This window comes from Coregonus lavaretus (assembly GCF_964263955.1).
Source record: "Coregonus lavaretus genome assembly, contig: HAP1_SCAFFOLD_307, whole genome shotgun sequence".
In the NCBI taxonomy this organism is placed as follows: Eukaryota; Metazoa; Chordata; class Actinopteri; order Salmoniformes; family Salmonidae; genus Coregonus; species Coregonus lavaretus.
This window is the reverse complement of record NW_028163951.1, coordinates 430,047-446,144: the sequence shown is the minus strand read 5'-3', so window position 1 is coordinate 446,144 and position 16,098 is coordinate 430,047. Positions and strand designations below refer to the sequence as shown.

Genomic DNA, 16,098 nt, shown 5'->3' with positions numbered 1-16,098 from the left:
GAACAGACCAGCCAGCTTGTTACCAGGAGAGGATACAAGAGGAACAGACCAGCCAGCTTGTTACCAGGAGAGGATACAAGAGGAACAGACCAGCCAGCTTGTTACCTGGAGAGGATACAAGAGGAACAGACCAGCCAGCTTGTTACCAGGAGAGGATACAAGAGGAACAGACCAGCCAGCTTGTTACCAGGAGAGGATACAAGAGGAACAGACCAGCCAGCTTGTTACCTGGAGAGGATACAAGAGGAACAGACCAGCCAGCTTGTTACCAGGAGAGGATACAAGAGGAACAGACCAGCCAGCTTGTTACCAGGAGAGGATACAAGAGGAACAGACCAGCCAGCTTGTTACCTGGAGAGGATACAAGAGGAACAGACCAGCCAGCTTGTTACCAGGAGAGGATACAAGAGGAACAGACCAGCCAGATGCATATCTGTATTCCCAGTCATGTGAAATCCATAGATTAGGGCCTAATTAATATATTTCAATTGACTGATTTCCTCATATGAACTTTAACTCAGTAAAATCTTTGAAATTGTTGAATGTTGCATTTATATTTTTGTACAGTATACTCTTAATAAAACCCATCTCTAGTATCCTTCTACGCTAATAAAAGTCCTGTCTAGTATCCTTCTACGCTAATAAAAGCCCTGTCTAGTATCCTTCTACGCTAATAAAAGCCCTGTCTAGTATCCTTCTACGCTAATAAAAGCCCTGTCTAGTATCCTTCTACGCTAATAAAAGCCCTGTCTAGTATCCTTCTACGCTAATAAAAGCCCTGTCTAGTATCCTTCTACGCTAATAAAAGCCCTGTCTAGTATCCTTCTACGCTAATAAAAGCCCTGTCTAGTATCCTTCTACGCTAATAAAAGCCCTGTCTAGTATCCTTCTACGCTAATAAAGCCCTGTCTAGTATCCTTCTACGCTAATAAAAGCCCTGTCTAGTATCCTTCTACGCTAATAAAAGCCCTGTCTAGTATCCTTCTACGCTAATAAAAGCCCTGTCTAGTATCCTTCTACGCTAATAAAAGCCCTGTCTAGTATCCTTCTACGCTAATAAAAGCCCTGTCTAGTATCCTTCTACGCTAATAAAAGCCCTGTCTAGTATCCTTCTACGCTAATAAAAGCCCTGTCTAGTATCCTTCTACGCTAATAAAAGCCCTGTCTAGTATCCTTCTACACTAATAAAAGCCCTGTCTAGTAATCTTCTACTCTAATAAAAGCCCTGTCTAGTAATGTTCTACACTAATAAAAGCCCTGTCTAGTATCCTTCTACGCTAATAAAAGCCCTGTCTAGTAATCTTCTACTCTAATAAAAGCCCTGACTAGTATCCTTCTACTCTAATAAAAGCCCTGTCTAGTATCCTTCTACGCTAATAAAAGCCCTGTCTAGTAATGTTCTACACTAATAAAAGCCCTGTCTAGTATCCTTCTACGCTAATAAAAGCCCTGTCTAGTAATCTTCTACTCTAATAAAAGCCCTGACTAGTATCCTTCTACTCTAATAAAAGCCCTGTCTGATTAATGTCAAATGAATGGTGGGAAACTGATTCTCAGCACTCTAACTGAAATCATGTACTAGAGCAACTGAAGTTAGATGCCTGGAAGGACATACAAGACAGAACAGCATTAAGGCCCAGTATGTTCATGTATGTATGGGTCAGTATTCTTTCCAGTAAATGTCTACATGGACCGTAAATTAAATCTGCTTCTTTTTCATCATCAAAAGAGCCAACAGTCCTGTACTGGTATACTGAATGTTAAACTGAACATGACGCCACCTAGTGGAGAAAACAAACCCAGATTGTGTTTGACCAAGAGAAAGTTACAGAACAGTTTCCATAATAGAGCTCCGCCACAGGATGAAGCAGATAATAAACAAAGCCAACTTTATTGAATGTTATATTACATCATTGGGGCATGAATGCGTTTTCCAAGCGTACAAATTATGTTGAGGAGTTTGATGTTAATTAGAAAACAAGTCACAACATGTTTCAGCTTGGAACTTCGCTGTCAAGAATTATCGGTTTGATCAGCCAAAAACAAAGCATCGATTAGAGATAGAAGAGAAGAATGTAACAAACCTAAAGAACACCAGATTAGGGATTATCTACAATCTCAATCTTTCACAACTGGGATTGTAAATCTGCTCGATTCTACCCAACATTGATTTATAAACTAAAATACATTTCTAGGTTTCCACAGGGACAAACTGAAAACTAGGATGAAAGAGACCAACAAAGAGACATTAGGTATTTAATGAGAGGGGTTTGTTTTCTGTATGAAGGTGTGGATGAGAGAGAGAGAGAGGTTTGTTTTCTGCATTGACAGTTTGCCTTAAACAAGGACCATAGCTGGGATCTTCAGTGGGAGTCCGGTTCAGATGCCAGAGTCTACATCGACCAGCTCTGGGGGCATGGGGGACTTGGGGTGTTTACTCTCAAAATGCTGCTTGAAGGTTTTGGGGTCCGGCATCTGTGACTGTGTAGAGGCAATGCACAGGACAGGGTCGTCAATCATTTGCATTCAATTTATTTCATAGGATTATGTTGCTATTTTAACAGAAAAAAGGGTGAAATACCACCACAACAATTGTGTTAAGTAACAAACCATAACAAATGAAGCATGATTGAGAAATCTGGTTGGAAAACAATAGCTGCTGTATTTAGGAAACTGTTTGAACAGAGCTACCACAGAGCAGCAGCAGAGCTACCACAGAGCAGCAGCAGAGCTACCACAGAGCAGCAGCAGAGCTACCACAGAGCAGCAGCAGAGCTACCACAGAGCAGCAGCAGAGCTACCACAGAGCAGCAGCAGAGCTACCACAGAGCAGCAGCAGAGCTACCACAGAGCAGCAGCAGAGCTACCACAGAGCAGCAGCAGAGCTACCACAGAGCAGCAGCAGAGCTACCACAGAGCAGCAGCAGAGCTACCACAGAGCAGCAGCAGAGCTACCACAGAGCAGCAGCAGAGCTACCACAGAGCAGCTGCACTCCCTGGCCTACTGTTGATCACCAGGGTCATATTCACTAGACACCAAACGGAAGAAAACGGACTGAAAACGTTTTCTATTGAAAAACAGTACTACGTTTTGTTACGGGGAGCACTAATGAATACGACCCCTTGATCCTGCAACCCAACTTCAAATGGTTCATAGTCCCCGATTGAAAAGCAACCACTTTTCTTTAATAAGGAACTCACCAGGCAGACACCGCAGGTGTGCACTAAAGCTGCCTTGGCGGCCGTCTTCTGGTCATGTCCTTTGGCCTTCTTGGCCTCGGCTTGCTTCTTGGCATTCTTCTGCTGAGACTGGACTTTTTGATGACCACGTGCCATGTCTGGTCCTAGAGCTGGAGGTACAAGCCAACAGGCTGGGTGAGTGTTACTGAATAGGTTATCATCAATAAAACTTCACAATATGGTACAGAGCGTTCAATTTGGCTGCGGGGGGCAAGGAGACCCCAGCTGGGGGGAAAGGAGACCCCAGCTGCGCTGAAAGGAGACCCCAGCTGGGGGGAAAGGAGACCCCAGCTGCGCTATCTATTGCCAACTATGTGCAGTTTTACTGCAAGAATAAGGTCAGTAATTTTTATTCATGGGTTTTGGGGGGAATTGATATCTGGACATTGCAATAGAAATGTTTTCTGCTGTAGTGAGGGTAGTGATCCGCTGATAATCCGAAGGGGATTCATCAGGTACACCGTTTTTAGACGTTTATTTAGAGAAAACCATGCGCCAGTATTCTGGATAAATGGAAAACAGCACCGGGTGAGATCCGTTGAGAAAGTGGGTCCGAAATGATTCATGGTAGTTGAGGCCATTACCAACAGAAACTATAAGGGATACTTGGTACTATAGACACTAATGTGTAAGAGGAAGAATTCTGAAGGTATGAGATTTTCTAGAATTATCGAGATTAAACCGTAGAGGGTAAATACCTGCACGTATGAGATGTTCTAGAATTATCAATAAGACTCAATAGAAAGAAGAACTCTTTAATGTATGAGATAGTTATAGGGGTATCCTGATTTGAGAAAAAGGTCACGTGTACGGGGTTGATCATATGACGTCAATATATTGTATTTCGGTACATTTAGGGAATTATGGTAAAAGTAACCATAGGTAAAGGTCAAATGTTGATAGAATTAACATTCAGAATTTGGGCACTAATATTGATTGTGTGTTGGGAAATAGCGTTGTGTGAATGTGATATGAAAGTCGTGGGAATTAATTAATCAAAAATTTTGAGAATAATCGGTTGATATAATGATATCTTGGGGTTTGTAAAAAACACTGCTTGTCATAGAATAGTGTGAGATTCTGGGAGGATTTTATGACCTGAGGGGGAAGGGTCGAGGTAGCTAACGTTGGTCCGGTTGGAACTAGATTAACTTGTGGCAATAAAGAATCAGAAATACGAATGGGTTAGTTGATAGAGATATATAAAAAAATGATGAAATTGATTATTAAAGAGTGGATAAAAGTGGAATAATTATAATAACTATCCATCACGTCAGAGCAATGTAGTAAAGGGAGGTATAAAATACACAGAGAATAGCAGAAAGGTTATATCTAGTCAGAAAACAGAAAACTTAGAGACTGAGCAAGAAAAGAACAGAAGGGAGAGGAAGGATTTGACGGCCACATTGGGAGAGAAGAAGAAGAGAGAGGGAGGCTACCAATACAGGAGGCAGAATAGGAAAGGTGACGAGAGGAAGGATTTGACGGCCACATTGGGAGAGAAGAGAAGAGAGAGGGAGGCTACCAAGACAGGAGGCAGAATAGGAAAGGTGACGAGAGGAAGGATTTGACGGCCACATTGGGAGAGAAGAGAAGAAGAGAAGAGAGAGGGAGGCTACCAAGACAGGAGGCAGAATAGGAAAGGTGACGAGAGGAAGGATTTGACGGCCACATTGGGAGAGAAGAGAAGAAGAGAAGAGAGAGGGAGGCTACCAAGACAGGAGGCAGAATAGGAAAGGTGACGAGAGGAAGGATTTGACAGCCACATTGGGAGAGAAGAGAAGAAGAGAAGAGAGAGGGAGGCTACCAAGACAGGATGCAGAATAGGAAAGGTGACGAGAGGAAGGATTTGACCGCCACATTGGGAGAGAAGAGAAGAAGAGAAGAGAGAGGGAGGCTACCAAGACAGGAGGCAGAATAGGAAAGGTGACGAGAGGAAGGATTTGACGGCCACATTGGGAGAGAAGAGAAGAAGAGAAGAGAGAGGGAGGCTACCAAGACAGGAGGCAGAATAGGAAAGGTGACGAGAGGAAGGATTTGACGGCCACATTGGGAGAGAAGAGAAGAAGAGAAGAGAGAGGGAGGCTACCAAGACAGGAGGCAGAATAGGAAAGGTGACGTGATTTAGGTCAATTAAGAATTGGTTAAAAACACCACGAAGGGATTATTTGACGTGAGTACATATAAGTTTCTATCGTTATATATGTATTAACTTGCTCACCCAAACGTAGACGTACGTCATGGGTGGGAATGTACTTAATATGGGTTTTCTAAGTTTGTACCGTTGTTGGATCATGTGATAAGGTTTAATGAATAATCGGACCATAAGTCATGTGATTATAGACGTATAATATAGTACAAAGCCAATATAGTGTTCCATTGAACTATTATGGGTTATTATCATTTGGCATTTCAAATGAGACCCCACCTCTTTAAGGAATACCTGGGATAGGATAAAGTAATCCTTCTACCCCCCCCCCCCTAAAAAAAAAAAAAAAAAAAAAAGATATTGTAAAGTGGTTATCCCACTGGCTATAGGGTGAATGCACCTATTTGTAAGTCGCTCTGGATAAGAGCGTCTGCTAAATGACGTAAATGTAAATGGCATAGAGTGAAATCTGTATTTATGAGTGTAATTCAACTGCTGGTATGGGTTAGGGTTAGTATGCTGGGGGTTAGGGTTAGTATGCTGGGGGTTAGGGTTAGTATGCTGGGGGTTAGGGTTAGTATGCTGGTATGGGTTAGGGTTAGTATGCTGGTATGGGTTAGGGTTAGTATGCTGGTATGGGTTAGGATGCTGGTATGGGTTAGGGTTAGTATGCTGGGGGTTAGGGTTAGTATGCTGGGGGTTAGGGTTAGTATGCTGGTATGGGTTAGGGTTAGTATGCTGGTATGGGTTAGGGTTAGTATGCTGGGGGTTAGGGTTAGTATGCTGGGGGTTAGGGTTAGTATGCTGGTATGGGTTAGGGTTAGTATGCTGGGGGTTAGGGTTAGTATGCTGGTATGGGTTGCATGACCGGATACTACTGAGTATTTGGTTTGGTGATGGGGGGGGGGGGGGGGGGGGGGGGTAGATCGTTTGTGTTGCCGAATGAGGTGAGAGTTGAAAAACTACTGAGAATAGAGAAGTATAATGGACATACTATCGTAATAAATAAACTGAACCAAACATGACGTGACTACAGCAATTTAGGATGATTGTTGTTGTTATGTTAGTTTTTGAACCCTACGATAGAGGTAAAGGCAGAACGCAGAAGAGGTTCCATGTTTTTGTCTGCGGATGTTAGCCATTGGGGTTGGCTGGAACGTGAGAGCGCTGTTAGGGATATTCAATGGTGACTGTGGAGAAGAAGTCATAGGGTATGAAAAATGTATACACTCACTAACTGGAAGTCGCTCTGGATAAGAGCGTCTGCTAAATGACTCAAATGTCAAATGTAAATAGGGGGTTGAGTGTTTGGGATGAAAGGACTGGCTAGTTGGGGTTGCGAGCTAGTGACGTTTGGAGTAGTGACGTGGCTTGCTGTGCGACATGGTTGTTTGGTGTGCTTTGCAAGAAGAGCGGATTTTGTGGAGCGATGGGTAATGGTGTTTCGATGGTAAATGTTGTCGATATGTGTAGAGGATCCTTGGTTCGAGTCCAGGAAGGGACAGAAAGCAAATATTTTGCATTGATGCTATTGACCTAGATTACTAGATGAATTGATAACATTACGTGAAAGGAATTGTCTTACCAACACATAGCGGATAGTATAACATAGTAATTAAAGTTGCATATCGGTGAATAGATGTTTTGTTAGTTTTGACTATAACTTTACAATAATTTGTCATCCGTTAAAGTACTGTTATATGGAAAGTTAGCGATAGAGAATAATAGATATTGTAGAGGGTTTACAAAGTAAGTAAGTTAATGGGGTTATGCTGAAAAACTAATCTGTTTATGGTACGTTGAACAATGGGATATAGGGAACTATTAGGATGATGGATTAAATCAACATTTTTTGTAAGTATGAAGTTATTAAACAATAGGTTTATATTTTAAAACAATGCAACAGGTTGCGATGTTTAAATTAATAGAAAGGTGTTATAGGTTTATATTAGAAGGTGTAGTGAACTTAATGAAACGTGGTATTATATAGTGTCTTCCAGGATTGATGGAAGTCTCCTATAGCATTATGTTAAGGGGAGAGTAGGAGACAACGTAACAAAGCATTTTTAAAATAGATGCCTGGGATAAAATATCACGGCTTCCTTACACTGAGTAATTGATTATAGTGCGAATGGATAAAATATGACATTTAGAGGGGTGACAGGAACAATATCAGGGGAAACAGATATTTCCTATGTGTCAGAGGAAGGCCCTCAAAATTGTCAAAGACTCCAGCCACCCTAGTCATAGACTGTTCTCTCTGCTACCGCACGGCAAGCGGTACCGGAGTGCCAAGTCTAGGTCCAAAAGACTTCTCAACAGCTTCTACCCCCAAGCCATAAGACTCCTGAACAGCTAATCATGGCTACCCGGACTATTTGCACTGCCCCCCCACCCCATCCTTTTTACGCTGCTGCTACTCTGTTAAGTATTTATGCATAGTCACTTTAACTCTACCCACATGTACATATTACCTCAACTACCTCAACTAGCCGGTGCCCCCGCACATTGACTCTGCAACGGTACCCCCCTGTATATATAGCCTCCCTACTGTCACTTTATTTTACTGTATATATAGCCTCCCTACTGTCACTTTATTTTACTTCTGCTCTTTTTTTCTCAACACTTTTTTTGTTGTTGTTTTATTCTTACTTTTTTGTTTAAAATAAATGCACTGTTGGTTAAGGGCTGTAAGTAAGCATTTCACTGTAATGTCTGCACCTGTTGTATTCGGCGCATGTGACCAATAAAATTTGATTTGATTTGATTTGATTGATCTAGTAACGATACCAGGATCATTTGATACGGGATCAAAAGGAGCAGATTTAGGGGTTGAATAATCACTGTGATAATTACAGAGGATGAAGTCTGAAGGGTAATCAATTTAAAATAATCATTGTAAACTCAGACATTTGAGTGGTTTTCATCTTTTGAGAGATTGTTTGTCATCTTCTTCTGGAGTAGTTATGTGGAATTAGATTAAAACAAACCATTATTGATGTGAGATAGGACAGGGTATATATGCATCATGTTTTGGGGTGTAATTAATATTTTTGGATTACTGATTGTAATTTAATGTTAACAAAATGTACAATCTCTCTTCCAGGAGAAGGGGGGGGGGGGGGGGGGTTTAGGTTTGAAAGATTTAAGTATGGACCTGTCATGTCCAACCATCAGTCTTTAGGTCAAGCCCGGGAGAGCCGGGGTAGAACAGAGTTTAAACTAAACATGAGTGTTTTTACAAGATAAGGGATTGATTGATGGTATTACTATTGATTCTGAACTGAATGAAAGTTGAATTTAGCCCCCATCATAGACAAAGGAAGTGGGAGGAGCAATAAAGAAGCAAGGGGCAGTCTCAAAAGAAGGGATATGGCATAAGGATAATTTACCAATATTACCTAAGTGATTGTTTAGGTAGGTGGTAATACTGACACATGGGCAGAGCCAGGTGTCAACAGGGGGGATGATGGTAGATGGTAGGATTAAAGATAACTAGACGGAGGAGAGGACTAAATACTTAAAAATTGTTTTATTTGGATACGGTCTAGAAAGAAAATACTAATGTGAACGGTATGATTAGAGAGGGGTTAAGGAAAACACACAGGAGAGCAGGAAGAAATGGGGTACAATGTCTACCGATAGTATTAATGACGATCAGGAAAACTCCAGATAAAGGGTTATTGCCATTTGAGAAAGTATTTGGTAGACCATACAGAATGACCAGAGGACCAGAGCAGGCAGAGATAGAAACTGAGAGCACCCTAGCAGAACACATGAGAAGGTTGTTTATTAACCACACCTGTATGTCAAAGGTTTTGTGCCCCACAGGTGAACTAAAGGAGAAGGTGACCCACTCTATCCAACCAGGTGACTGGTGTGGATCCAGTCCCTAAAGAAGAAAGACTGGAAGCAGGCCTGTTGGGAAGGGCCCTATCAGGTTATATTGGTCACCGCCTTTGCCATTAGAATAGCAGAAAGAGCAACCTGGGTCCACGTTACCCACTGCAAAAAGGTAGGAACACATACAAGCACCACTGAAAACACGCAGAGTTAGAGAGAAGAACTTGACCAAAAGGGTCTGGGGATCACCTCTGTTAACGAAGATCTCCTACCCCGAACTATCACCACTGTAGTGTGTTCTTAGGGTGTGAGTATGGGGTGATACCAAGCAGAAAGACTAAGGGCAGGAGAGGGTTGGCGGTTTTGGGGAATATGGGTAACCTGAGTTGCATCAGAGTCTCGGCAATGGTCCTGATATGTCAAGATCAACCACCAATTGTGCTATGCCCTTACCATTGTTAAGAAGTCAAAGAGAAGAGAAGCGACCCGACATACTGACCGTCAAGGACGAGTGGCCTACAAAATAGAAGTCAGAGAAGGGCAGACTGTAGGATTCAAAATAAGGGTTAGGGACGTAGCCAATGGGTGGGGTACATGTCAACAAGCAATTTGGGATTATAAAAATCCCATTATATTTGTGTTCGCCCCCCACGGCGGATTGTTCCTACACTCAAGTGCTTAAACATACTTGGGGATGGGGATATGAGACCGGGCGGGACTGGACATCCAGATGGGGGGGTAAAGAGAAACAAAGACATCACCAATTATCAATTGGAGATAGTAGTAATGTGATTTAGGTTCGGAAAGCACAGGAGAGAAGTCTGAACCTTACAGCCCCTGTAACCGATGTGTGGTGGGCGTGTGCCAGTAAAGGCAGAGAATACCAAAAGGGTGACTAGGTACGTGCACCCCGGTTCTACTGGTTCAGCTAGTTAGAATTAGTCACCAGGAACCAAGGAAAGGGTTAAACAGACGTAGGAGGAGTTTTGACAAGAAGGAGAATAGCCCTATTTAGATGAATGCGATTGGGATACCAAGGGGGGTACAGGATGAATACAAAGCTATGAAACAAGTAGGGGAATGGTTTACTGCAACGTTCTTTTGGTGGGTGACAAACAAAAATGTGGATTAATTATATCTATTACGACCAACAACGATTTATTGGCCAGACTAGGGATGCAGTAAAGGGGATCTCTGAACAATTATCCGCCACCTCACTCACGACTTGGGAAAATAGGTTGGCTCTAGATATGTTGCAGGCAGAAAGGGGCGGTGTCTATAAAATGGTGGGCCATTGTTGCACATTTAACCCTAACAACACTGCACCGGATGGGACGGTCACCAGAGCTCTTGCAAGAGAACTGAATGTTCATTTCTCTACCAAAGCCGCCTCCAACGTCGTTTTAGAGAATTTGGCAGTACGTCAAACCGGCCTCACAACCGCATGTAACCATGCCAGCCCAGGACCTCCACATCCGACTTCTTCACCTGTGGGATCGTCTGAGACCAGTCACCCAGACAGCTGATGAAACTGTGGGTTTGCACAACCAAAGCATTTCTGCACAAACTGTCAGAAACCGTCTCAGGGAAGCTCATCTGCGTGCTCGTTGTCCTCACCAGGGTCTTGACCTGACTGCAGTTCGGCGTCGTAACCGACTTCAGTGGGCAAATGCTCACATTTGATGGCCACTGGCATACTGGAGAAATGTGCTCTTCACGGAAGAATCCCGGTTTCAACTGGACCAGGTATGGCGTCGTGTGGGCGAGCAGTTTGCCCAATGGTGGCGGTGGGGTTATGGTATGGGCAGGCATAAAATACGGACAATGAACACAATTGCATTTTAGCAATGGAAATTTGAATGCACAGAGATACCGTGATGAGATCCTGAGGCCCATTGTCATGCCATTTATCCGCCGCCATCACCTCATGTTTCAGCATGATAATGTACGGGCCCATGTCGCAAGGCTCTGTACACAATTCCTGGAAGCTGAAAATGTCCCAGTTCTTCCATGGCCTGCATACTCACCAGACATGTAACCCATTGAGCATGTTTGGGATGCTCTGGATCAACATGTACGACAGCATGTTCCAGTTCCCGCCAATATCCAGCAACTTCTCACAGCCATTGAAGAGGAGTGGGACAACATTCCACAGGCCACAATCAACACCTGATCAACTCTACGCGAAGAAGATGTGTCGCGCTGCATAAGGCAAATGGTGGTCACTAGGGCTGTGACGGTCACAACATTTTGTCAGCCGGTGATTGTCAAGCAAATAACGGTCAGTCTCACGGTAATTGACCGTTAATTAACATAAACACATTTAGCATCTCCTGGCTTCCACACACAGCCTACAAGCCACTGATGCAGACCTTTGGAACATCTGCATTTTATAAAGTCTAATTAATCCATGTAATATAGCCTACACCGTCACAATAAATCCATTATTTATTTTAGACAGGTCTAAAGAAACATGATATGAAGAAAATGTAGTCTATTTCAGAAGAACAGAATAGCATACTCTGAGTTGTCCTTATGTTAGGTCCTGATCTGGCTATGCCATATGGCTGTGGGCTACACTAGTTCATTTAGCAGACAAGATTAGCTTAGAATTCCATGGCATTATTTTATAGTATGAAGAATACGATTGAACAAAGCTGAATAAAATAGAAAGGATATTTTCTCCAAACGATTTGAGGGAGTGCACATATGCGGCTATTCTGTGTTGAGCGGTTAACAAAGAAACAGGTCCTCCTATATGCTTAATTTATTAGTTAGTTATTCATGTAACTTTAGTAGTTCTACAAACGGACTATATGTTTAGATTTTTTATACATTGTAAGGCTGCATGATGCGACTATAATGATGATTTGAAAAAAAGTTGCTTGAAAGGCATGAGCTTGGTGGGGGGGTGCTGTGTGTGTTGGTAAGGGGTGCTGTGTGTGTTGGTGGGGGGTGCTGTGTGTGTGTGTTGGTGAGGGGGTGCTGTGTGTGTGTTGGTGGGGGGTGCTGTGTGTGTGTGTTGGTAGGGGGTGCTGTGTGTGTGTTGGTAGGGGGTGCTGTGTGTGTGTTGGTAGGGGGTGCTGTGTGTGTGTTGGTAGGGGGTGCTGTGTGTGTGTTGGTAGGGGGTGCTGTGTGTGTGTTGGTAGGGGGTGCTGTGTGTGTGTTGGTGAGGGGGTGCTGTGTGTGTGTTGGTAGGGGGTGCTGTGTGTGTGTTGGTAGGGGGTGCTGTGTGTGTGTTGGTAGGGGGTGCTGTGTGTGTGTTGGTAGGGGGTGCTGTGTGTGTGTTGGTAGGGGGTGCTGTGTGTGTGTTGGTAGGGGGTGCTGTGTGTGTGTTGGTAGGGGGTGCTGTGTGTGTGTTGGTGAGGGGGTGCTGTGTGTGTGTTGGTAGGGGGTGCTGTGTGTGTGTTGGTAGGGGGTGCTGTGTGTGTTGGTAGGGGGTGCTGTGTGTGTGTTGGTAGGGGGTGCTGTGTGTGTGTTGGTGAGGGGGTGCTGTGTGTGTGTTGGTAGGGGGTGCTGTGTGTGTGTTGGTAGGGGGTGCTGTGTGTGTGTTGGTGGGGGGTGCTGTGTGTGTTGGTAGGGGGTGCTGTGTGTGTTGGTGGGGGGTGCTGTGTGTGTTGGTAGGGGGTGCTGTGTGTGTTGGTAGGGGGTGCTGTGTGTGTTGGTGGGGGGTGCTGTGTGTGTGTTGGTGGGGGGTGCTGTGTGTGTGTTGGTAGGGGGTGCTGTGTGTGTTGGTAGGGGGTGCTGTGTGTGTTGGTAGGGGGTGCTGTGTGTGTTGGTGGGGGGTGCTGTGTGTGTGTTGGTAGGGGGTGCTGTGTGTGTGTTGGTGAGGGGGTGCTGTGTAGGTTGGTAGGGGGAGCTGTGTGTGTGTTGGTAGGGGGTGCTGTGTGTGTGTGTTGGTGGGGGGGTGCTGTGTGTGTTGGTAGGGGGTGCTGTGTGTGTGTTGGTAGGGGGTGCTGTGTGTGTTGGTAGGGGGTGCTGTGTGTGTGTTGGTAGGGGGTGCTGTGTGTGTGTTGGTGAGGGGGTGCTGTGTGTGTGTTGGTAGGGGGTGCTGTGTGTGTGTTGGTAGGGGGTGCTGTGTGTGTTGGTGGGGGGTGCTGTGTGTGTGTGTTGGTAGGGGGTGCTGTGTGTGTTGGTGGGGGGTGCTGTGTGTGTGTGTTGGTAGGGGGTGCTGTGTGTGTGTTGGTAGGGGGTGCTGTGTGTGTGTTGGTGAGGGGGTGCTGTGTGTGTGTTGGTAGGGGGTGCTGTGTGTTGGTAGGGGGTGCTGTGTGTGTGTGTTGGTAGGGGGTGCTGTGTGTGTGTTGGTGGGTGCGTGTGAGAGTGTGTGTGTGTGTGTGTTGGTGGGGGTGTGTGTTGGTGGGTGCGTGTGAGTGTGTGTGTGTGTGGGGTGTGGGGGGGGGGGGGGGGTTATTAAGTTCCCAGTGGTGTAAAGTACTTAAGTAAAAATACCCCAAAAAACTAAAGTATCTGTATTTTACCTTTGTATTTATATTTTTTGACTACTTTTACTTCACTACATTCCTAAAGAAAATAATGTACTTTTTACTCCATACATTTTCCTTGACACCTAAAAGTACTTAGCAGGACAGGAAAATAGTCAAATTCACGCACTTTCACGCACTTAGCACTCACGTGCTTCATTTGTAAATGATGTTGGTGTGCCCCTGGCTATCAATACATTAAAAAAAACAGAAAATGGTGCCATCTGGTTTGCTTAATATAAGGAATTTGAAAAACAGTGTTCCCCAACTGGCGGCCCCCCAAGTTCTGAGCATTTAAAAAAATATATTTACTTTAAGTTCTGAGCATTTAAAAAAATATATTTACTTTAATTATGATTTTCCTTGTTGGACAAAATAATCTGTTCCGAAGTGTTCCCACACAGAGAGACACGTGACCGTATACAAATGTAAGCAAGGTTTGAAATGATTGTTTTTGTGAAATGTTATTTTATTCGTTTGGCTTCTTGATGAATTTGATATCTACTAATGATTTGTTATTACGTTCCCGCCCCCGACTATCCGCTCAAGAAAAAAAAGAAAAAAATTAAAAAAAAGGTCAGCGGCTGAATCTAGTTGATAATTCCTGAAGTAGCATAAAAAGTTGTATTCTAATTTCATAATGTGTTTCAAACTCTTCTGTATAAAGCTGTCTTAATATGGTGTAGGCCGTCATTGTAAATAAGAATTTGTTCTTAACTGACTTGCCTAGTTAAATAAAGGTTAGATAAAAAATTGCCCCGTGTAGCTCAGTTGGTAGAGCATGGCACTTCTAACGCCAGGGTTGTGGGTTCGATTCCCACGGGGGGCCAGTATGAAAAATGTATGCACTCACTAACTAAGTCGCTCTGGATAAGAGCGTCTGCTAAATGACTAAACTGTCAAATAATAAAATAATGACCACCCTACCTTACAGTATTATTGATCTAAATAATATGACCACCCTACCTTACAGTATTATTGATCTAAATAATATGACCACCCTACAGTATTATTGATCTAAATAATATGACCACCCTACCTTACAGTATTGGTCTTAATATGACCACCCTACCTTACAGTATTGGACTTAAATTACTGTAATTATGTATTCTGTACTGCCTAATTTGCTAATTAAGTGCCTAATTTGCATTTCATAATATGGCCAGGGCGATATGAATGATGTATTGATGGAACCATATGCCGGAGCTTGATCTGTTAACGTTAGCTCAGGTGTACATTGTCAACTCATCCACAGTAGCTACAACAAGTATGAGTAGTTAGCTAGGTTACGGTCTGATCCAGGAGGATATCTACATGGAATGCCACTATAAATAGCTAAGTGGTTAGCTAGCTAAAGAGTATTCATATAGCTCTGGTCCATTGGTCGACGACAACTGGTCGTGGGGACGATTCGACGCATGCGCGTGGACAACGCTAATCCAGCAGTTTTTTTTGGAGAAACGACACCCTTCGCACACAGTGAAAACAACGTTGTCAAGTAACATCTGTACTTTTGTCAGTTACGAAAGTATATTGAATATCCAGTCATTAAACAAACTCGGAAAGCGCAGAGGCAACTCGTCGTTGTACGACGGACCAGAGCTAGTTCGGACATAACCAGACTAACTTGGCTAGTTAACGTTCGTTAGCTAGCTAACCGATAAACATTATCTAGCTAGATATGGGTGATTCCACAAATACACCGCACTGTGACGATTCACAAAACTAAACCACAGTGAGAGAACGTTATCAGTAACGTTATCTTTGACTGAACGGCGGTTGGTCGTATGCTAGCTAGCTCTGTTGTTAGCAAACATGCTAGCTTCCAGCTGACCATATGGCAGACTGGCTAGCTAGCAACGTTCCGGTTTGTAGTTGATAAAGGCATACCGTTACATACGATAAGGTACGCCAATGCTAGATTACCCTAAATAAATCATAAGAAAACAAGAATAGTCAAATAAATGTAGCTACTAGCAAGATACTATACATTACCTCAGTCTTGGCAAAAAAGTGTGGATGGCAACGCTTCACGAAAATGTGACACAGCACCGCTGATGTAGTTAGCCTAGCTAGCTACTTCTTCTTCTTTGGTATTATGGCGGTCCACAAACAAATGTTATAGCTGCATGCCGCCACCTACTGTATTGGCTGTGTATCAGCCTGCTATTGAAAAAATTGCCCTACCACCTCATCACTATTCCACTACTTTGGCCCTAGCTGATCCTACACAAGGCCAGCAGCATGGGAGGACGGGACACTATTGTTCAAACACCTTGTAACTCTTCTGCAGGAAAATCTCATACACCCAAGTACTTCTCTGCAGCTGCCACCACAACATCTATCCTCTGATTTACCTTCCATTCCTGCGGTACAGTTGACAAC

At 43.7% G+C, this 16,098-nt stretch overlaps 1 protein-coding gene across 1 annotated transcript; it reads right to left on the bottom strand.

Moving 5' to 3' along the window:
* Window positions 1-1,875: 1,875 nt before the first annotated feature.
* znf706 (zinc finger protein 706) lies at window positions 1,876-15,811 on the bottom strand. Its single transcript, XM_084192571.1, has 3 exons — window positions 15,709-15,811; window positions 3,202-3,350; window positions 1,876-2,481 (listed from the first exon to the last, which is right to left on the bottom strand). The coding sequence occupies exons 2-3, from the start codon at window positions 3,334-3,336 to the stop codon at window positions 2,380-2,382; spliced, it is 237 nt and encodes a 78-aa protein (XP_084048697.1). The 5' UTR covers window positions 3,337-3,350; window positions 15,709-15,811; the 3' UTR covers window positions 1,876-2,379.
* Between the last annotated feature and the right edge of the window lie 287 nt (window positions 15,812-16,098).

What these genes read in the sequence shown, in the direction of transcription:
- znf706 (XM_084192571.1), bottom strand. Translation starts at nt 3,336, where the DNA reads ATGGCACGTGGTCATCAAAAAGTCCAGTCTCAGCAGAAGAATGCCAAG. An exon ending in ACACCTGCGGTGTCTGCCTG is followed by an intron (nt 2,482 to 3,201) that starts GTGAGTTCCTTA and finishes GCCTCTACACAG; the next exon opens with TCACAGATGCCGGACCCCAA.